This window comes from Penicillium griseofulvum (assembly GCF_001561935.1).
Source record: "Penicillium griseofulvum strain PG3 chromosome Unknown contig_80, whole genome shotgun sequence".
Classification (NCBI taxonomy): Eukaryota; Fungi; Ascomycota; class Eurotiomycetes; order Eurotiales; family Aspergillaceae; genus Penicillium; species Penicillium griseofulvum.
Genome location: NW_024467471.1, coordinates 901,929 through 924,159, shown reverse-complemented (window position 1 = coordinate 924,159; position 22,231 = coordinate 901,929). Strand labels below are relative to the sequence as shown.

The 22,231-nt window shown below is 49.0% G+C and overlaps 8 protein-coding genes across 8 annotated transcripts; 4 read left to right on the top strand and 4 right to left on the bottom strand.

Annotated features, from left to right (window-relative positions):
• Nucleotides 1-270: 270 nt before the first annotated feature.
• PGRI_013670 (rho GDP-dissociation inhibitor) lies at nt 271-1,017 on the bottom strand (the record flags this gene model as incomplete). The annotated part of the gene is made up of 3 exons (XM_040789080.1): nt 271-401; nt 471-842; nt 924-1,017. The coding sequence occupies 3 exons, from the start codon at nt 1,015-1,017 to the stop codon at nt 271-273; spliced, it is 597 nt and encodes a 198-aa protein (XP_040646033.1).
• A 1,041-nt stretch (nt 1,018-2,058) lies between these two features.
• On the top strand, nt 2,059-3,680 carry PGRI_013660 (KilA-N domain-containing protein; the record flags this gene model as incomplete). Its single annotated transcript, XM_040789079.1, has 5 exons — nt 2,059-2,119; nt 2,238-2,446; nt 2,513-2,675; nt 2,731-3,601; nt 3,656-3,680. The coding sequence occupies 5 exons, from the start codon at nt 2,059-2,061 to the stop codon at nt 3,678-3,680; spliced, it is 1,329 nt and encodes a 442-aa protein (XP_040646032.1).
• A 759-nt stretch (nt 3,681-4,439) lies between these two features.
• Nucleotides 4,440-6,150, top strand: PGRI_013650 (cleavage polyadenylation factor subunit CLP1; the record flags this gene model as incomplete). Its single annotated transcript, XM_040789078.1, has 2 exons — nt 4,440-4,577; nt 4,633-6,150. 2 exons carry the CDS (start codon nt 4,440-4,442, stop codon nt 6,148-6,150), a joined length of 1,656 nt encoding a protein of 551 aa, XP_040646031.1.
• A 4,953-nt stretch (nt 6,151-11,103) lies between these two features.
• PGRI_013640 (Monooxygenase, FAD-binding) lies at nt 11,104-12,815 on the top strand (the record flags this gene model as incomplete). Its single annotated transcript, XM_040789077.1, has 2 exons — nt 11,104-11,221; nt 11,278-12,815. 2 exons carry the CDS (start codon nt 11,104-11,106, stop codon nt 12,813-12,815), a joined length of 1,656 nt encoding a protein of 551 aa, XP_040646030.1.
• A 496-nt stretch (nt 12,816-13,311) lies between these two features.
• PGRI_013630 (uncharacterized protein) lies at nt 13,312-13,821 on the bottom strand (the record flags this gene model as incomplete). The annotated part of the gene is made up of 2 exons (XM_040789076.1): nt 13,312-13,716; nt 13,768-13,821. 2 exons carry the CDS (start codon nt 13,819-13,821, stop codon nt 13,312-13,314), a joined length of 459 nt encoding a protein of 152 aa, XP_040646029.1.
• A 411-nt stretch (nt 13,822-14,232) lies between these two features.
• PGRI_013620 (uncharacterized protein) lies at nt 14,233-16,446 on the bottom strand (the record flags this gene model as incomplete). Its single annotated transcript, XM_040789075.1, has 1 exon — nt 14,233-16,446. One exon carries the CDS (start codon nt 16,444-16,446, stop codon nt 14,233-14,235), a length of 2,214 nt encoding a protein of 737 aa, XP_040646028.1.
• A 1,352-nt stretch (nt 16,447-17,798) lies between these two features.
• Nucleotides 17,799-18,911, top strand: PGRI_013610 (quinone oxidoreductase family protein; the record flags this gene model as incomplete). Its single annotated transcript, XM_040789074.1, has 3 exons — nt 17,799-18,568; nt 18,628-18,802; nt 18,864-18,911. The coding sequence occupies 3 exons, from the start codon at nt 17,799-17,801 to the stop codon at nt 18,909-18,911; spliced, it is 993 nt and encodes a 330-aa protein (XP_040646027.1).
• A 200-nt stretch (nt 18,912-19,111) lies between these two features.
• On the bottom strand, nt 19,112-21,943 carry PGRI_013600 (uncharacterized protein; the record flags this gene model as incomplete). Its single annotated transcript, XM_040789073.1, has 5 exons — nt 19,112-20,711; nt 20,770-21,021; nt 21,077-21,094; nt 21,150-21,235; nt 21,290-21,943. 5 exons carry the CDS (start codon nt 21,941-21,943, stop codon nt 19,112-19,114), a joined length of 2,610 nt encoding a protein of 869 aa, XP_040646026.1.
• Nucleotides 21,944-22,231: the final 288 nt, after the last annotated feature.

Genomic DNA, 22,231 nt, shown 5'->3' with positions numbered 1-22,231 from the left:
TTTCAATTTCCTTTTTTTACCCCCCGCACTAGACAGGAGTTCGGGATAAAGCTGTGCATTCACAAACAGCTAGATGTGCTACTTGGCATCTGAAATGAAAATATCATACACCAATAATAGAGACTCAGTATGACGCATAAACAACAAAACTGGGGTCCAAAGCATCCAGTGGGACGCATTCTCTAACAGTTTTTGTTAAAAGAAACTCATCACGCTTTGAAAACAAACGGCCGCTCAATAACTCAACGAGATAGCTCTCTCAACATATGTTTACCAGTCCTTGGCAATGTCAAAGGACCACTCGAACAGCAGGTGAGTGTGCTGGTCATCATCGATGAACTTCGAGACGGCGTTGTAGTGACCACGGGCGATCATGCCGGACGGGGCCTCCTCCTCGTTGACTAGGAAGGGACAGTTAGTAAAAGCTATGTTTGCAAACTGAGAAGGAGAAATTAGATCAGAATACTCACATTCCTTGGAGTAGTCAACCTTGGAGGTGGTGTTGGGTGCATAGCTGCCCAGCATCTCCTCATCCTTGCTAACCCGGATTCCCTTGCGCTTGACGACCTGCAAGTACTTGAGGCCGCTCAGGACTTCATGGTGGACCTGGAAGGTAACCTTGATGTGGAATTTAGAACCCTCCTTGATCTTGAAGGGCTTATCCTTGAGGCTGTCAACAGAGCCCGGGGAGGACAGGTCAATAACAACATCCTCACGCCCCTCAACTTGCAGAGCTAGGGACTTGATGATACACTTGCGAGGATCGTTAGGATCAGCAATGGGGTCACCGGAGTTGAGACCCAAAGAGGCCTTCCAGCGGTTCATAGCTTCATCGTCGGCGTCTATTGCGGGGGAGAGAAAGATGGTTAGCTGGGAAATCGCCGACTAGATATTGCCCATGAATTGTCAAAGAATCAACGTACCAAGCTTGTTGTACTCATCAAGGGTCTTCTTTTCTCCGACCTTGAAACCCTCAGTCTGGCTGGCGGCGAGCTCGTCCTCGTGGTTGTCGGCCATTGTTTACAGATTTAGAAGGCGGGGCACGGAACCAAAGATTGGAGTTCGGGGAAGAATTGCGAGAAAAGGCGGGGGGGAATTGGATGAAGAGGAAAAGAAAAAACAAATTCGAAATTCGAAATGATAAAAACAAGAAGGGCTAAATATCGAATCGTCTCCTGAGACCTGGTGGGGGTGGAAAGGCGGTGGGAGAGGGGCGAGGCTATTCGGATTTCCACTTTTGTATGCACATGTTTACGCATTGATCCTGCACGGTTATATTGACAGTTTTCTTTGTCTATATATGTGAGTTATGCTCTCTACTGGTGATATGTAGATGTAGATAATTCGAATCATCTTACTCCGTGCACTTATGTTGACCCCAATTATGCCACTATGCCCCAAATTTGGGTGTGGGGGCTGAGGATCATACAACTAGCGGTATGTAGTTCCGACCTTGATGCATCTGGGACATGTAGACTTTATTTGAAATGTAAAGAGTACATATGTTGTACATACTGGAATAGATTATGTAGATTATACTCGGGAAAAGGGTGAAATAGTAATTTACTGTAGTATGGAGGTCTTTTCTATAGTCGAACTCGAAACAAGAAACGAAACATCAACTCGAGGAAGGTCACGGGGAATGTAAATGTCACGGGGTTCAACGGATAAAATACATTGAGGTAGATCACATACGCTGTATTGATGTAATTGGCCAATTAAAGCTCTCAGATACACCCCATGACAAGCTAATTTCCGGACCTTACCGGAAGGAGTCAAGCTTCAGAACGACGCAACGATTATTCGCGACTCGCATCTTCTCATCTCTCCTGATTGTCTTCTTTATCTTGGGTTGGTCTTTTTTTTTTTTTCTTATCAATCCTCATTTCGGTTGCGCACTTCTCTCTGCCAAGATATCAGATCTGTTAGTGGTAATATTTGATTCTTGATTTTTGTCGCTTGACGCGCCTGCTACGTGGCCATCGTTGGCGCATCTTTCCCTCAATCCCCCTCAAGACTCCGCAAGATCTTCATTTTCACTTGACTCGACATCCCACCATGTCGCGAACCCTCCCAAAACAGTTTAATCCGCACATTCTGGCCGAGCTTGCTCCCTCCTGTAAGTTCGAACACTGGCGCGTGGGCGCGCGACCGCGCGCATCGGCTATCTAGCCGCCTCGTGCACCCTCAATGCCTCCAGGTCATCGCTAACAATTTCGTTTTTCTCTTGGTTATAGATGATGAGCTCCTTGCACGCCGTCGTCTTGGGAAGACAAACCTCTCCGTCAAGCCCGCCCAGATTGGCACCTCGAATGCAACCAAGCCGGAGAACCTAGGCGTGTTTGAGTACGCTCACCTTCGTGCTCCGCTGCCCAAGGACCTCGAGGGATCTGAGATCTTCCCTTCCCACAGCCCTCAGCAGCACCCAGAAAGCTACTTCTTGATGGTGAGGCCGCCCGTTTTATCTAATTTGGAAGCCAACTTTCACTAACTTTGGGCTTCACCATTACAGCGCCGCAGTAAAGATGGGTATGTCAGTGCCACTGGAATGTTCAAAATTGCATTCCCCTGGGCCAAGGCCGAGGAAGAGCGGACAGAGCGTGAGTATCTGAAGGCACGGGAGTACACAAGTGAAGAGGAAGTCGCTGGTAATGTGTGGATCACTCCCGCGTTTGGTATGTTCTCCCCGGGACGTTCTCTCTATCAAACCAATGCTGACTTTATACCTAGCCCTTGAGCTTTCCAAGGAATACCAAATGTACGAGTGGGTGCGAGCACTGTTGGACCCCACGGACATTGTTCAGAGTCCTTCCAGCGCAAAGAAACAGATTACTCCCCCGCCGAAATTCGAAATTCCCGCCGGTGAGCCGGCCATTCGGCAACGCAACCGCAGAGGTCGGTCCGCTTCCCCAAGCAAGACGTTGGCGTCTCCTCGGAAGTCCCGCACCACCCGCCTCACCAAGGATGTCACCAGCACTCCATCTACAACGGCCGCAAATGCTAGCCTTCAGTCTGCATTGGACACAGCTTCAGCCTTGTTCTCGAACCCGATTCCTGAGTTGGTAGCTGCGGATGCCGAAACGGAAGTGACAAGCGGATCTCCTGGAAAGAATATCAGAGCGCGCAAATCAACAAGATCTGCTACCGCCGAGCCCGAGGAAGAAACCAAGGAGGAGAAGAAGAAGGAGAAGAAGAAGGCCGAAAAGCAAGAGAAGAAAAAGGACGACATCAAGGAGGAGGCAGTTGAGGCTTCAGTGGCCGACGATGTCACAGATGCTGTTAAGTTTGCTCAGACCACTGTTTCCCTCGATATGCCCTTCAGTCTGCCAGAAGTCCCATCTGCTGCTGAGACCGCAGAGATGATTGCTCAGGCTAAGGACATGGTGGAGGAGGCTATCAAGGCGGAAGCCGAGGGTTCTACCGCAGAGTCCACATCTGTGAAAGTGACTAAGAAGCGCAAGCCAGAGGAGGACGACGATGAAGAGACATCGGCCGAATCTTCCCAGCGGGCCAAGAAAGCCAAGGTGCTCGAGAACAAGCTCAAGCAGGAGCGTGTCCGTAACCGCTCTATTTTCGGTGTCTCCGTGGCATTTGCCCTTGCGTAAGTCATTCTATGGTTGCAAGGACCTCGAATCAACACTAACATCATATCCAGGGCTTCCATTCCATACTTTTTCTAAACGGAACGAGGTTTTGCTTGTCAAAGTCTAGTCTGTTGAAAACTTTGGTCTCTTCCTTTCAGCGCGTCTGTCGCTTGCGACAGCCCAGCTACCCAAATATTCGCTTCTGATGCCCAATTCCCCTTGTCGTTATCATAAATATATTCCTCGCCGGCGATCCTGAATGCCCTGTGCCTGTTATTGACACCATTTTCTAATATCTTGCCCTCTCCTTCCCCTCTCCCCGTGTTTTGCACCAGACTTGGTTATTTGGATTGCCTCTTAGCTCATTTCATGACCCTTACCCTTGCTCTCCTGATACCAACTTCCCCTCTCCCACCGTCTACTGCCCTGTGGCAAGCTTCCAAGTAGTCAAAGACGATTCGCTTAATGACAGTGATATGTATGCTTTGTTGTTACCAGTTCACGTTTATTGTATGGTTATAACCAGTATATTGATCTAATGCAATCTTGGTAGAGCTGATATCAAGAACTTTCGATGTATCATGTTTGGGCTATTTCGCTCTGAGGTGGAAGTGAGGTTTACCCACTGAGAGTAACCACTACAACTTTTAGAAGGTGTAGATGGGACTCGAACAATATCGATAGTCCATGGGTGTCTGACGGAGTACTCCGTAGTTTTCAGCCAATGGCAGGCGAGTAAATTAAATGCAAACATGTAAAACATCTCGAGCTCCGCACCCCGATAACAATTCCAATACTTCTTTCGCTCCTCCTTGCATTTGCACATAACTCGAGGCTTCTCAATTGACCGGTAACATGTCGCTCCCCGGTCTCGAGCTAACGCAGCCATCGGAGGAAAGATCGCTGGCACCCGCGCCACCATCACAGATCAGCCTGGCCCCGGGCTCGGAATGGCGGTTTGAGGTCGCTTTTGGGCATATTATCAAAGTCAAGGTATGCTATATTCTTTGATATGATTGAAATCCTCCCTCTGACTCAAGTTGTGCAGCTTCTCAATGGAACCGCGGAACTCTTCGGCACAGAGCTTGCCGAATCCCAAACCTACACATTCACCGGCACAAAGGCGGCAATCTTCACATGGCATGGCTGTGCACTTGAAGTCACCGGTGTCGAGGCAGCATCGACCACAACTGATGGAGTTACCCCGACGGTGGGCCACGGCGCAGGAGGTTGTCAGAGCGAATACACGGCCGAGGAGACGCCAATGGTAGAATATGCCAACGTCCACTTTGCGCTGGAGACAATGCGCGAAGAAGCCCAATCGATAGGCAAGGATGGCCCGCGCGTACTCATCCTCGGATCTGAAAATACCGGAAAGACCACCTTGGCTAAGATCTTGACCGCCTATGCGACGAAGATTGGCCGTCAGCCGTTGGTCGTGAATCTCGACCCTACAGAGGGTATGCTTGGCGTCCCTGGTACACTGACCGCGACTGCCTTCCGCACCATCCTAGATGTTGAAGATGGCTGGGGAAGCAGCCCAATGTCTGGGCCCAGCCCTGTACCCGTCAAGCTGCCGCTTGTGTACAGTTACCCGTTGCAGAGCCCGCTGGACGGCGAAGGCGTCGTGTACCGCCCAATCGTCTCGCGTCTCGCACTATCTGTCACGGGCCGGATGGCCGAAGACGAGGATGCGCGCGAAACGGGAATTATCGTCGATACACCCGGAATCCTTGGCACAGACAAGCCTGGCACCATGGAACTCATTAATCACATTGTGACAGAGTTCTCAATCACCACAATCCTGGTCCTGGGTTCGGAGCGTCTGTACAGCACCGTTGCCAGACAATACGACAACAAGCCCAGCTCCAGCGCAACAGCCGCTGTCTTCGACGAACACATCTCCGTGGTCAAGCTGTCCAAATCCGGTGGCTGTGTTGACCGTGACGATGCCTTCCGCAAGGCAACACGCGAGTCCCAAATTCGTTCCTACTTCTTCGGCAACCCTATCCCCTCCTCTTCGCCCTCCTCCGCCATCACTCTTTCTCCCCACGCACAGCAACTCGACTTCGCCTCACTCCCTGTATACAACTACACCGTCGCTTCAGCAGACGACGAAGACGAAGATGAGTACGACCCTTCCCAGCTGGGAACGGGCGACTCCTTCCTCCCCGGTGGCAGCGACGACTACGCCCCACAAGAAATAAAACAAGATCCGGACCGCGCCGCCCCCCTCCCTGGTGTCGTGGGCTCATTCTCAGAGCCCGCCGACGGTGCGAATTCGAACGCCAACGCCAACAGTGGCAGCAGTGTTCCGCTCAAGAAGGTCCTTCCACCCGCCCCCTCCGCACTGGCTAATACCCTCCTCGCAATCACACATGCACCAACCACGGCGTCCCCTGCTGAAGTCCGTGATGCGAGCATCATGGGCTTCTTATATGTCGCCGACGTCGACACGACCAAGGGTACGATCCGCGTGCTCGCGCCTGTTGGAGGGAGAATGCCCCCACGAGCCATTATATGGGCAAAGCGTTGGCCTGGGGAGTTGGTGGGGTTGGTTGGCTAGATCTATTTCTACATATTTTCTTTAGATATTTGCATATTTCTTCGGATATGGAGTTGGGGATTTAGATGTTTACTTAGCATGGGGTTGTGGCTCATTATTACATACGATCATTCTACAAGTGTCTGTTCATGTAGTTTGTAGTTTATAATCTTGTAAAATAGCGGAAACCATGACAACAAGTGTAGCCTAGGCTGTAATCTCCCATGAAGCCAACCAATTGATAACATCTCCTGCAAGTGTGGCTGTCTGGAGTCTCTCGGCAAAGAAGGATACCGTGCAAGGATCTGCTATGCTAGGATACACTCACAGTCTAGCACATCAGGACTGAAACCTAAGCAGAGTACGTTGGGTGATTCCCAGGTATGTGTGGCGCTCTGGGCTTTAGTAGCAAGCCTCTCACATTTCTTGTCAGATGGCATGTTCATCTGCTTATGTCCAGCTGACCTCTTCGTTGGAGTTCATTTCATTTTCTGGACCCCGGATTCCCTCATTCATCTTGGTCCGTTTGGTGATAGTAGAGGAAGAAGCTGGAGTCAGAATGAAGAGTCAACGAGGTAAGAATCTTATGCACATTGAGATGGGGTAGTTTATCTCAAGAGCGTCTGTTTATATAAGATAGCCGTAGTCTAAGTAGTTTTTCTCGTCAGCTTGGAGTTCGTAGCTCAGGTAGCCGTTGAATGAGTTGGGGTTGTGACCTAGCCTTCTCGCACGTTCTGTATAACCTGGTCTGTCCAAGAACTTGAGGTCCAAATGTCCTAAGTCTGGCGACGTTATTCTTTCGAGTTCATCGCGACAGTGCGTAGGGATCGCAATAAGTGCTTGTATAGTGTGGTACGACCAGCAGCGCGAAACGATCATGCGCATGGTCTGGCATATTCGTGTGGCTAGGGGCTGTCATGCTATTGTCATTCGTAGCCGTGTGCGGTGTGTGAGTGCACGTCGTCGGATTTGAGCATAGTGATCTCTCGTGTGTGGTCCACGCATAGAGGCTATAATGGTTGGTGTGGTTAATAACTTGAGACAATGTTGTGATCCGCGGCATTGGCGGGATCGAAATAGACGGAAATCTTTGTATGATACGCAAAATATGAAACTTTCTATAGTATAAGAACTATCAAGGGACTAAATAGTCCGAGATATAGAGATATAGCGATATATCAGATTGCCATTTGAGAATACAGAGAGGGAGATGTATAAAGTAAGATTGTAACTTATGAGGGACAGAGTATTTATACCTCAATCTAGCAAATAAACAAACATTATAGGAAAACAGCAGGGATAGGATCCAACATTTTTGACAAAGGTTTTCAGTATTTATGTACATTTATATCTTAGATCTCAAACGCTCCCCCAAAGCCCGATGATAGGTATTGATCTTAGCATACAGATATCTACCTCTAGTTCTATACATTTTCTCAGAGGATGATAACGTAAATACTGATACAATGACTGGGAAAGCACACTGGATTGTATTGGAAGCAGACTAGGAGAGGAAAAAGGAAGAGAAAGGGAAAGAGGAGAGAGGGCTATCTACTGCTCAGATTGCATATCAGGCGGTCCTAGTTGAGCCTCAACAGAGCAAAAGCTTTTGTCAGATAAGTAGTCTGTAAGATATGTAAAATAATTTATAGTCTACTTACCTCTAAGATACTAGGTTCCTAAGATGTTCAAGCGTAAAGTCGTCGGACGGTCCTCGCCTTTGTGTATTTATGTAAGAACTAATAATACGCTCTAACCTCTAGGATTAGCTATACGTCTTCTTATCTATAAGATATAGAGGATGATCTATATACGAGAGATTCTTAAATATAGGAGCGACTCCTAGGGGAAATTCCATCTGGCCTAGGCCCCCTCGATACAATCTTGTATAGTGCGGATATATGGTATATTTAGGTGATTCTCATACTCCTTTTGTACTCTAGGAGGGATAGGATATTTTTCAAGGAGTTTTTCTGGGTACGGCTGAAGAAGCACAGGTCAACTTCGACTTCATTTTCCAATTCAAACCCTCGCAAATAGCTTCCACTGCCCATGAATGCTCCGACTGACCATCATGGTCAACCCTCCAGCAATCGACATAATTGCCCCAAAGATCCACGTCGAGTTGAACCCGCTATTTTGTAAAATAGCACCCGCTACAGGCGTGCCAATCAAGTTGCCTATTGTCATAACAGCATACCCCATGCCCATACGGGTTCCAATCAAACTTCGATCCGGAGACAGTTGCACAAAACAAGTTGGGGGCAAGGAAACAAAGGCCCCCGAGAAAAACCCATAGAGCAGCGCGACAACTACCATACCCGCCAGACTGGATAGATTCACCAGAGCAAACATTAAAGCTCCGCACACGACGGTACATAGGGAAATGATGTTGAAGGGGCCGACCTGATTGGCAAAAAAGTTGGGAAATATGCGTCCGAAAACCGACCCGGTTGTAATGATAGAGAGAAGGTAGAATGCCATTCCATCAGCAGGAATCCCCTTTTCTTGGGCGTAGGTTTGAATATAGAAGAAGGGGATGTTTAAAGAAATGAAAGTAAGTAGACCACCTATAACGAAAAAGTCATATGCTGGTTCTTTGAATGCAGGCAAGTCGATCGGTTTCCGCTTGTTAGGGTTAGGTATAACCCGGACCCTAAAGACTGACAGTGGGATAAGTAAAGTCACGAATATCACCAAGCCTATCGCTCGTACGGTCCAGCCAAATCCGATTTGGTTACACAATTTGTGGAAAATGATTGGATATAAGATCCCCCCTGTAGATTTATTAGTGATTGTTCGACTTGTTACTGAATTCATCCTTACCCAATCCACTTCCAGCGGCGGCTATGCCATTTGCAAGAGCCAATCTGGAGCTGAAATAGGTGGATAATATTGCAACACCTGGAATGAAAACAAGTCCCACTCCAATTCCTATACAAAAGCCTTGTGCAAGTAGTGACTGATAATATTCATGAGACAGACTAGTCATCATTTGGCCCAAAATTATCAAAAATGATCCGCTGTACAAAAGTGCATGGAAGTATCCAGCATCGTATAGCGGCCCAGATATAAGACCGAGTATCAAGAGCAGAGAAGACTGAACTGATCCTATCCAGGAGATATTGGAGGAAGATGCTGCAAATAATTTCCCGGTCTCATAATACGTTTGGTAAGCTCCGAATGTATTCAAAACTCCCCTAACCCCAAATATGTTAGTGGATGTGTGTTTTGAATAAGCATTCAAAGACCACAGGGAAGGCCCACCAAGTGTTGAAGAATATGAAGAAAGTTCCAAGTACTTGTAGCCAAGCTTTCAAACCACCATTCGGAGCAGTTCCAATTTCGTTGGCCAAAGCCTTTGGCGTAGTTTCCAGAGCTGGCTCTCTGGCCAAGAGGTCAGGAATCGACGGATATGCTTTGGTCTCCTCCATGCTGGGGAATGCAATTCAAATGAATAATTGCGAGCAAGAGGCAAGACCATTGACTCTTAAACGAGTAGTTACTTATTTCCCCAGAAATAAGGCCGATAGCTAAAGGCAAAGCTAGCTACTGTCTTTAGCCACGTTTGATGGCATCGAATCCGTTTAATCATGACTAATACAGCTTTTCTGCCCAGATGCCTGGCCAAAGATACAAAATTACCCCACCAAGTTATCGAAACGGCAACCGCCGCCTTTTAATTGATATACGGAGCTCGCCGATAAAACTCCCCTAGGGTAGGAGCCCTCTATGGAATTTTCGGGGATCGCCGACTCAAGTTATGTAGATCCTTAACCCTCCATCGACTCTTATCTTCAGCTCCGTTTGGAATATCCACTACGGGTCGGCAAGGGGCGTCCCGTCTCCCGCTCTCCGTCTCTTGGCTTGCGCATTCATCCTCGATCCTCCTTTGGCCCCCACCGTGAGCCCTGACATCCCTGTCCGGAACTGCGGAAAGTGCCTGCCTGTCACTTAACCCACGGCACGGTTAAATCCCTTATCTGCTGACTTCCGCTGTAATCCGTAGACCATGCCGAATATGGCCAAGACGGCATTCCGAGTCAGAGGGGAGCGTCGACCGCCGGTCAGCTTACGGTCCAATTCTTGATTCTCCGCTGGCTCCCATTCTCAGCCCAGTCAACGACGTCCAGGCCGTCCCTTCCAGCAGACCCCCTTCAATGAAGCCATTTAAGACTTGGAATAAGAACCTTGGTCTGCTTCTCCAAAGGATGACTTTTCAGCCATGTAATCATATCTCTGACTTCTCTTGCAGGCATTCGTTCAAAATCTTGGTCTTCATTTTGTTAACACGTCAGAACCAAGCATTTTCACTTTCAGATGAGAGGCTGCACAGCAGAGCCAGAAATACCATGCGCACTATCATGGTTGGAAGAATAGACCTTTCGCTTCGGAATCTAGCCCTGAGACTGACCCACGCATCGTCCCGTTGCGCATTAGCGTATGCGCGAGCCAATGTAACAATACAGCAACTGCGAATTGTTTGACTTGGAAAAAAGTCCAGGTCTCATCTTGTGATAGTTATTCTGCTATCGTACTTTGAAATCTCACCTCACAATGGAGCATGAGGCTTTACTTGGGTCCAAATTACAAACCTGTGTACCTATAAAGGGGATGGGAAATGTCAGCATACAACCTTTAATGCTATACAGTTTATTTCGCATCACTCCGACTTCCACGTCAAAAGTCACTTTACTCTACTTTCACCATGACCATAAAACCGTACCAGGTAGGGGTCTTCAAGTCCCAGAGAACAGATGTCCTCATCGTAGGTGCTGGTCCTGCTGGATGCATGGCTGCCGCAACTTTACAAAGATACGGTATCGATTTCTGTTTGATTGACAAGCGGCCTACAAGAACTCAAGCTGGACATGCAAGTGGTTCGTGAATGATATACCTTTCTCATTAGTTTTACGAGAGTTCTGATTATTTGGGAAAGCATTTCAACCCCGTACTCAAGAAATACTGCAGACGATGAACATACTTCACGACCTTGACAAGAAAGGACATCGTCTTACTGAAACATCCTTTTGGGTCCGTGATGGTGCAGGGACGTTGGTTAGGAACTTCACTGGCGTTGAGGTAGTCCACGGTAAGTTCTATATGTGAGAAAATGAATGCGATATTGAATTAACCTAACTTCTCAAGCTACACCTTACAAATACCTTTTCAATACCGACCAGGGTATAACAGAAGCTATCTTTGAAAAACATCTGATATCCAAGGGGCAGAAGGTGCAGCGTTTCATGGAATTGCTTCATTATGAATACAATCCAGACGAGCCTGAATGGCCGCTTACGGCATACATTAAAAATAATGCCAGCGGGGCCATCGAAGCTTGGCAGACGAAGTATATCTTGGGTTCTGATGGGGCACGAAGTGCCACACGCCGAGCATCGGGTATACAATCATCCTCGCAGGGTGGTGAAGACGTTTGGGCTGTGGCAGACGTTTATGTTGACACGAACTTCCCCGACTACAGGCGACGTTGCGCCATTCGAACCCCAGACGGCGGCTGTATGCTGATTCCTCGCAAGGATGAGGGGCTCCGAATTTTCCTTCAAGTGGATGAAAAGAATCAGGAGAGCCTCGACGCAAGCAAATCTCATGTACAAGATCTTCTCTCTGACAACAGCGCTTTCAAACTCACCAAGACGGTCCAATCGCACATCAGCAAAGTAATTCATCCTTACCAAATGAATATCACAGATATTGTCTGGATTAGCCAATATCGAGTTGCGCAACGTCTCGTTCATAGTTTTTGTGACCCGACAACCCAACGGGTTTTCCTTCTTGGAGACGCATGTCATACACATAGCCCCAAGGCAGGACAGGGAATGAACGTCAGCATTTCTGACTCATATAACCTCACGTGGAAACTTGCACTTGTTTTGAAAGGTTTCGCGAATGCATCCTTGCTCGACACATACGAACAAGAGAGACTTTGGGTTGCGCAACAGCTTATCGAGTTCGATGCCCTGTTTGCCCGTCAATTCGGACAGAAAGATAAGCTTGAAAGCCAAAATCTCCGTGAAACATGGGAAATGGGACATGGTTTCACCAGTGGTTGTGGCTATAAATACCCTCCAAACTCGCTGGTTAATCCGGTCGTCCGAACGCCAATCAGCAATAAGGCAATAGAACCTCTCGTGCCGGGCAAGCGTCTTCTACCCATTGATCTTATTCGACACATCGACGGCAATCATGTTCACCTGCTTGACATTATGCCGTCCAATGGCAGATTTCATCTCTTCATTTTTGCAGGTAACCTTCTTCTTTCGCCGACTGTTCAGAAGCTCGGAGAGTCATTGGATTCTCCTCAGTCTCCAATGAGTCTCTTCAACCTCCTACCATTGGAACTTATGCAGCGTTTCCACCATGAAGACATTACCACGGACCCAGTTTCTTCCACCAACAGGTCCTATGTTCTTGACCTTTTCCTAGTTCATTCACATAATCATCTCGATATTCCATTGGGAAATCTTCCGCCTCCATTTTCCACCAAATGGCCGATGCAGATATATTCTGACAGTGTTGGTGCCGCCCAAAGTCAGCTGGGCGTTCCTGAAAATTTGGGTGCCTTGGCTGTGGTGAGACCAGATGGTTATATTGGTCTTGTCACTGGTTTGGACAACCTGGAAGACGTAACTTCTTACTTCGACGGTTTCATGTCTAGGCGCATTTAGCGAGGATGAGGATACTCCGGATGGCAGAGAGATCAAAGCCTATGTGAGAAGCTCGAGAAAAACGACCAAATAGCCTGCAACTCGAGGACCATATCTGAAACTTTTGATTGTGTTTGTGATCGTTATCACTATGTTTGAAAGAAATGTTCTGCAGACGATTAGGAATTTCATGCCTTCATTCACAGAATGGGATATTTGATCAGAGTGTCTATGCTCGATTCATCTAGTCCTGTGACAAGACAGCTCTGTCCATGCGAATAGTCCACGCTATATCCACATATAAAAATACACAAGATGGTACTTTTCCTGACGACTAACTTGAGCATTAGGTACATTCTATCTCCAAAATGAATATCTCATATATCATACGCTTAATCCCCACAGCCCGGCTAGCGCAATAGTAGACTTCTAGTAGTTCCACTCTAGTTAGAGCCTGTATGGATTTGACTTGATTCAGTGGGCTAAATAGCTCTAGGTTATTCCGAGTAATTTGATTTCATGTATCCAAGGAGAACGGCCATAAGTCCCGGACTTCACCTGCGGTTTTGTTAAGATCCGGCTTGGAAACATAGTAATCGAACAACATCTTGTTGCGCGCCTTCATCTCAGTGAAATCGCGCTCTGGAGCAATCCAGCCATCATCATCAGTACCAAGGATTTTCTTAACGAAGCTGCGTATCTCATGCCATTCTTGATAGACCTGAAACTCCTTCGTATGTGCAGCGATCTTCTCGTTACTGAAGTTCAGCGATAGATCTCTTTCAAATCCCAAGTCCTGCTGCTTGCGGAAGAGTTTAATCAACGTTTCCCGGAGAGAGGGGATCCCCTCATCCCAAATTTCAGAACGACGGAAGAGTTCCTTTAGTGTATTTAAAGAGATCTTCTTTGGATATGGGATTTCCTATGATTTTGTTAGCGCTTCCGAATTAGGAACTTTGTACATAGGTAATACCTCGAGACGTAATAGATAGGTGTCTTTTGGATATGTTGGGAAACAGGCTCCCATAAGGACGTCGAAACCTCAAGACTTTTATTACGACTTGCATGGCGAGGATTTGTTATAAGATCTTGAACAGAGCGTTTACAGATGACTTATCCCCTCGCCCCTTTTCAGGGCATATTGAGAATCTTACCTAAGTACATATCCCTGCCAGGTGCCCAGGTGCCTGCCAGAGGGCTGGAAAGGAAACATTGACTATTGCTATTTTTAGAGGTTTAACAAGTTTTATGGGGTCTATTTGAGTCATTCGAGCTATGTTCTACCTAGGTAGACTCCTATATATATGCTATATATGCTATGCTAGTACAATACAAAACAAAACTCCCTCCAATCGTTGTACACAATGTTCCCAAGTATACATGCTTTTCCGAAAGAAATCAAACCTGAAATAAAACAGACGACCATCATCCACAAACCTCATTCCCACCTCCTCCACTCATCAACAGCCTTCCTCATCTCCTCATCACAATCATACCCCTTCACCTGAGCAAGATACAGCTCCTCCTTCCGATCAAGGAACCGTTGCGCAGCCTCAACCCTCCTCTGCGCAACAGATCTCAACATCTCAAAATCATCCCGAACAACCGCCTCGCGGAACTTCGCCCGCATACGCGGCGAGTAAAGCTGACAACTCGCCTCACGAATCCGACCAGGCGCATCACCTGGTAAAATCCGCATCTTCGTCGTAACCATGCACGCAATACGATGATTCGCTTTAGCCAGCGGCCAAACAACCTCATCATAACAGTCTTCGCACACACACATCTCCGGTAGTGACGGGATAAAGTGCCACGTACTAAGAGTAGGTCTATCACGCCGACAATCACGCAACACGACCTTGCGCCGCGCGTAGCTGAGGAATTCGCGTGTATCCGGGCGGCGGGTGCGTGAGGAGTCGGATTCAACGCGGGAGGCGGATGCATCGAGGAGATCGATGAATTTGACGAATCGCGGGCTCGATGTCACAAAGTCGCATACCCGTTCTGCTGGGTCGGGGTTTAGCTGGAAGGTATCGCGGTGGCTCGGCATTAAGATGCGGATGTTGCGCGCACAGCTGCTGCAGACGTTGAAGCCGGCTAGGTCGCCGCCGCTCTCCGGGTCGTAGATGCGGTACCAGGGTTGGTCGGCGACGACGCGGCCGGGACAGGGACGTGTGCCGGGTGGTGGACGTGTCATTTGGTAGAGGAGCTCTAGGCTGTCGTGTTGCTTTTTTATCATCTGAGCCCAGGCGAGACGGGTCCATGCGTTGGCGAAGGCGCATCGTGTCTTTTGTCCGGCTGGCTTTGAGAGGCTTGGGGTGAAGTAATCTCGGTAGCGGGACTGTGCGATTTGGCTCATGCAGGACGGGCAGATGTCCAGATGGGTGAGGCCTTTGAGCGTGTACCAATCCTGGTAGCCCGCTACGGCGATCGTCCGCGGACATGGAGAGAGACCGAGGCCCACTGAGTTAGGGCGCTGTGGTGATGTGCCTGGGGGTCGAGTCGATGCGAGATGGGCCACCGTCCTGTCAGGGTTGAGTTGGGTTGCGACTTGAGTTGATGTCGATTTGACGACCTCGGGGGTTGGTCGTGAGGGATGGCGAGATACAGACATCGACCGGGTAGGCGGCGTTGTCACTGATGTCGCACGGGCACGTGAAGCCGGGGCCACTTCCTGCTGTGTTGGCTGCGTCGGGACACGCTGAGCCTCACGCGAAGGTGAGTGCGATGCTGGAGCAGAAGCAGGAGCAGGAAGGGGCATCGAGTTGTCGACTGATTTGACAGGCTTCACATTTGTAGGAATTTGCCGCACCTCCGGGTCCGACATGGATCCCGGATCCCGCTGTTCTTGTCTCTGGCGAAGCTTCTCTTCAATGCGTTCTGCGAGGGTAGGCCCAGTTGGCAGAGCTGATGCAGGAACAGTGGGCACAGGCGCCTGGGGCTGTTGTGGGAGTGGGCTGTTGTATGTGGTGGCTGAGTCTGACAAGTACCCCGAGCTAGGCTCCCGTCGAAAGCGTTCCTGCATTGGTCGTGTTGCTGAAGGTGCATGTCTTGCGCTATTGGATCGCCCAATGGAAGCCTTGGGTGGTTGGAGATGGGCCTTGTCATGCACGGAAGGCCGAGTACCACTGCGATCCGGCGCACTTGGTCCACGGGAGCCACGAGACGTATTTTGAATTGGCGGCCCATATCTGCTGGAATTGCCATCCCGGCCGTGGAAAGGCGGGTGGGGTTCCCGCTGGGTATTAAGCTCACGAGTGGGCTGTTGCTGAGCCGGAGGCCGAGATGGTGGGCAGCGTGGCTGACTTGCAGTTGAGGGCGGCGGACGTTTTGGCGGATCATCTATCTCAAATCTAACAGTGTTCCGAAAGATCGGCTCTTGAGCAGGAGGTGTCATTGGCCCTGCACTCTCATCCGAAGACACACTGGGAACACTGGCGGGGGAGGTAGACGATGGAGGGAGCGGGTCGGTGGAGACTAGTATGGGATACTGATCGACTGCCCCTCTTGAATGCACACCGTCGACCCCGGGTTTATCGCCAAGTTTGGAGAGACCGTTTAGCTCCTTCGAAAGGGCCTGGGGTTCTTCCTCGACGCAGGGCGCTGGAGGCCATTGCGATCGCGCCCGTCGAGAGCTGCGAGAGGTAGTCATTTCTAAAATATTGGTTCGGCCACACAGAGCGGATGGAATATGATTGTTTTAGTACGTTAACCTGGTGCGTTGACGTCTCGTGGAATAGCTCGGGAAATGTGGCTCATAGTATAAATGGTTGGACTTGAAAATTAAAAAAAAAAGTTGCAGGGGGGCAGCAAACTATGTCACGTATGAAAGAGAGAGAAAAATTTTCAAAGTAGACAAAGGTGCACTCTTTAAAGTGTGTGCGCGAGCCGGGTGTACAAGGGTATATAAACATTGGTGGATCGCATCGGGCACCACCTTGAGGGAATAGACCTCTGATAGGTCATTTGAGTGATTGGGCAAGAGCAAAAATACAAGAATAGCTTCAGGCTGAGAAGTCACGAGGTAAGTGGAAGCCGTGAAACGAATGGTCGAGTCACCGTCATCACAAAGGGGTGTGGCTATGGCAGCCTGTTGATCATTGGGCACGAAGTGGAACCTCCCGGGTACTGCCGTTGCGTTTCAGGTCGATTTATTTAGAATCAGATCAGACCACTGGATCATTGGGCAACAAATAAAATTGTTCCACCCGAGTTGCTCAGGGGTTGACGTGTAGGAAACATCAAACTCATTCGAGGCTAATGCGTAGAGTCTCAAATGTCTCAAGTGAATGGAGCGGGGAAGATATCTTCGATCCAAAGGGTTCGTGATGCAGTCAGCGGCAGATGATACAAAGTCGGCGCTATGTCGCCATTGTCATGCAGGCTAACTGACATGCCGGGGACGTGGGTCGTGGGAGATTGGCCCCTCATGGGGCTCCGGGTGGCTTGCATCTCGCTTTTGTACGGAAAACCGAAGCGCCAATATAATCAAACCACCCCTGGGTGAGATTGGTATGTCTGAAATGGCATAGCGGCATTAAATCTGTTGGACATCATTGTTCCTCGAAATCGCATGTTGCAGCCCTAGAGGGCTGTGTTGCGTACGAGAATACCCAAGGACATGCGCACGGCCCGACAGGAATGGCGTCATAGCCCTGTGAAATATTTGATAGTCAATATGTCAATCATATTGGAATTTTGGGGAGTGAATTTGTATGAAGCGGATCATATTCAACTTGTACTCTGTAAAAATACCAAGATTGGAATTTGTTGGGGGTCTTTTAGAAGAGAAAAGAAAAGCGCAACAATTCCGCTGGACTGTGGAGAAAGGATTGCGGGGATCGATGACAAATATAGCAGATGTCCTTAATATCTTCTTTCCCCCCCCACCCACGTAACTTCTTTAATATGTTTCGATCTCTTCTACGCAGTAGTCCTCGACTCACAGTGCTTCGCAATCACATTGCCCCTCCACTCGTGAACCAATTCATTCCAATTCGCAGCATGTCCGTCCCAACAACCATGAAGGCCGTAGTGGTCGAGCAGACCGGCGGCCCTGAAGTGCTTCAATTCAAGACTTCACACCCAGTCCCTACACCACAGGCAGGACAGCTGCTAGTGCGCAACAATATTTCCGGCGTAAACTATATCGACACCTACTTCCGGACAGGTCTATACGCCTCACCCAAGCCCGAGGTCTTGGGCCGCGAGGGCGCCGGTACTGTCGCTGCTGTCGGTCCCGAGACTTCTGGCTTCCAGGTCGGCGATAGGGTTGCCTGGTTGGCTACTGGTGGGTATGCGGAGTACACTGCAGTGCCGGCGACCTACACTGTGAAGATCCCCGAAGGGATCTCTGATGAGGAGGTTATGGCGTCGTTCCTGAGTGGTATGACGGTGCTAGCTTTCGCAAAGGAGACTTATCCCGTGCAGAAGGGCGATTGGGTGCTTCTCCATGCTGCAGCTGGTGGTGCCGGCTTCCTTATGACACAGATTTTGAAGACTATGGGTGCCAAGGTTATTGGCACCGCTGGCGGCGCAGAGAAGTGCGAGCTTGTGAAGAGCCTCGGTGCTGATGTGGTGATTGACTACCGCAGTGAGGAGGATAAGGACTGGGTGAAGAAGGTCAAGGAAGTTACTGGTGGTCGCGGTGTCGATGTTGTCTACGATTCTGTCGGCAAAGATACCTGGGAGGGAAGCTTGGAGGCTGTCAAGCGCAAGGGTACTATTGTCTGGTTTGGCAATGCCAGCGGCCCTGTGCCCCCGCTTCCTCTTGCGTATGGCTTTTCCCTATCTACATCGGTCTTGGCTAGTGATACTCATGATATTTCAATAGGAAACTTACCCCCAAGTGTGTTAAGGTTGCTCGCCCATCGCTCTTCGGATACATTACGACTCGTGAAGAGTTCGAATCATACAGCAATGAGCTATTCGGCCTACTAAAGTCGGGCCAGCTCAAGACCAAGATCCACAAAATCTATCCGCTTGAGGACATTGCTCAGGTGCACAAGGTATGTAGTCTATGTTGTTCTTTGTGTGGAAGTTATTCGTGCATTCTGACCCGTTGAACAGGATCTTGAAGGACGGAAGACCATGGGAAAGCCACTCGTGAAGCCTTGAATCAGGACGTACCTTTTCAAATAATATGAACAAATTATGATCTATAGAATCTAAGACTACAATTCGATGGTGTGAATATTTGTTAGATATCCATATGGTTTTCATTTCTGGTTCAGTAAAAGCTATTTGGAAACATTCGGGCAGATTCGCAGCAGACTCATCACATAGTAAAGAGATAGCTGCACTCAGCGACCTAAGGCTCAGTCACTGTCCCCGTTCTTCTCAATATCCTCCTTCAATGTCTCGGTTGGACCCTCACTGGGATCTCCCTCGAGCTCCTGGGTCTTCGAAATTTCCTCACCCGGAATCTGGGTTGCCTGGCCGTCGGTTTGTCCCCGACTGGGCTCTCCCTCAGCTTCCTCCTCCTTCGCAATCTCCTGCTCGCCTGAAATCTCTGTTGCTGCAATGTCAGCTGGTCCTGGAATGGGCTGTTCCTCAAACTCCTGCTCCTTCGCAGCCTGCGCTGCTCGCTTGGCCAATTCCATTTCCGCCCTCTTCTTCGACTCCTCGAGAGCCTTCAGATTCTCGACCTTGGCAATTTCTATCTTCTCCATTCTTTTCTTGAGAGCCCACTCGATGACCTCCTGTGGGAGAACGGGCTTAATTCTTTCCGGATTCACGAAATAATCGGCCATCCGATTAGCGCGCTGCAAGCGGTTCTCAATCGGCTCGTTGCGGGGTTCATTGCTAAGGCGGACGGGGCGCGGCTCTCCCTGTCTCATAAGTGGCTCGCCTCTCTCCGGACATGGATCCTTGGGCAAGTCCAACAATGTTTTGATTTCCTCCATATCCCAGCCGAAGGCCTCAAGGCAATGGATTATTTCCCAAACGCCTCGCAAGGGGTGATCGTCCGCCGAGACTCTAAATTCGAGATCGTTTGCAATCGTGTGCATAGCCCACTCGGCAGGGGTGGGCTCTGGGGGCTCAATGATAGAATCCCTTGCACGGCGGCGTGCAGCTTCCTCCGGGTCGGGTATGAACTTGATGGGTTCGGGCTCCACATAGTCCAGCATCCAGTCATTGTGCATGAATTTGTAAAAAGTTGGCAGGACCGACATGATTTCATCAAAGAAGTACTGCCCGAAGCCGGTCGAGTAGACGTTCGTGATGATTTTCATACCGGGCAACATATGAACGAAGAAATCGGCTTCGAGGAGGAATTCGAACTCGTAAGATGGAGCAAGACCAGCATCCCAGTCGACCTTCTCCCAGGGAGCGAGGTCAAATTTACCTCTGGCGGGATCACGGAATTCTTTGGCTCGAACCTTGCCCACTGGGATTAGATCGGGGCCCAGCTCCCTGTAATACGCGATGGTTTCCTCGGTAGGTTCTTCCATGGAGATGATCTCGAAGCCATCGATGTCTTCAACCTGCTTGGCCTGGATCAGGTCCATGTCGGCGAGAATCTTAAATTTGCGAGCAGTCAGTTCATTCCCGGCAATTGCGATGCCATATTTGACGACTTTGCGAGCCATTTCAGAGGTAAATGCCTTTTGATCAGCATGTCGAACGTTGATCCAAACATCGGGATTATCCACATCGTCGAAGTAGTAACCGCCAAACAACATGGAGCAGCCGCGATTGAAGTCTCCGGGGCCTGAATGATGGACAATTTGATGGTTCATCCATAACTCCTTGGCAGCCCGATCGCAAGTCCGTCGAGCCTCCTCGAGATCCTCCTTCTGCTCGGGGCAAACGTCATGATAGAGCAAGTAAGTGAAGAAATTCTTCATTGTATCAGTGCAGATTTTGATCTCTTCCTCAGTGTCAGGGTTGTAGTAGCTCATGTAGTAGGCAGTCCTATCAACAAGTTAGCATATGTGACTTCAAATAGATATCCATATGTTTCAATACTAACAGGTAGCCAGTGGCAACATCGTTAAACGAAATTGGGTATGGCTTTCCCCTCTTGGGAAAGATGGCCGTGGTGCAGCGAGCTTGCATTGCCTCTTCTTTGGTCATCTCCTTTAATTCAGAAGGAGTCACTCCCTGAGAATGATTGGGGCCCACGCTGACACCACCGTACTGCAGGTACTTGAGAAAAACCTTGCGTCTGTAGGGCTCAAGGCGCCGCTTGTACAAGAAGCGCTTGATGCCCTCGTCGATTCGACTAGATAGGTCACATTAGTAGGTGCTATGTCGTTGATAAGACTGAAGAAACATACTCTAGAATTGGCAAAGCACTGTCATTAAGGGTTAGATACTGTCTCATTTTGGGGAGCACATGAATATACGTACGGATCATAGATCTTTTTGTTCTCCTCGAACTCCGCTGGAGTAATTGGTGCATCGGCATAGAAGGGTTCAAATCCAGAGGGCGCGTTCTGTATAGATTGTTAGACAAATCCGGACGGTAAGCATCAGTATCACAGTCTTACCTCCCCCCTCTGACTCTTGGGGCGTCTCTTGTTCTTCTTCTTCTTATTCGAAGTACCAACGTCCAGTTCCACATTCGCAAGAGCCTTTTCCTCATCTGGATCATGCTTGAATCCAATCTTGGGCGCTTTCTCCGAGACTGCACTATCGTTCACATCCGAGGTGTCAGCAGTGCTCTCCGAATCTTTAGTAAACGCGGAAGGTCCAGGTGCTCCGGGAAGTGTTCCTCCAAGGTCAGCCTCAGCTAGAACTTCTGAAATATTTCTGTAAGACCCATCGGGCTTCAAAGTACTGTTAGCGTAATGTCTTAACGATGAAGTGATTGGAACCTCGTCAGACAGAGTCGGGAGGCTCACATGACGCTCAGTTCCAGATGCAACCTTCAACTTATCAAGCTCAGCCGGGGTAAGGAAACGAACACGAGCCCTAGGCCTTTCAGATGGTTGACCCTGCGTGAAAGCTGGCTGCAGATTAGAAGATTCTTCCTTTGTAGCTTCGGTATGCTCTTGGTCCGGGATGGCGGGGCCAAGGTGAACAGTAGTACCGTCACCAGCCGCCATGGCTTCAGTGGACTTCGTAAGCTCGCGGGGGTTACTAAACTCTTGTGAGTGAGTAGTCTCAATAGACAAATTGTCTGGATCAGGACTATCATCCATGATGAATGATGAAGGTGATGAAAGAATGATGATCCAATGTGACGCGAGAAGCGATGATAAAGGTTGGAGAAAGGGAAGTGAGAAAAACAGAGAAGAGAAGAGAAGAGACTTGATGGTTGGAAGGGTCCCACCTGAGCAATGGGTTGCTTAGTCGTGTTGTTTGAATGGCGATGAGAACAAACCAAACTAATGATTTTGTCTCTTCCACAGCAGATGTTACACGGTAACTATATTATCATATCGCATATATCATATCTCATATAGTATGAACAACTCTTCTCCAAGCGC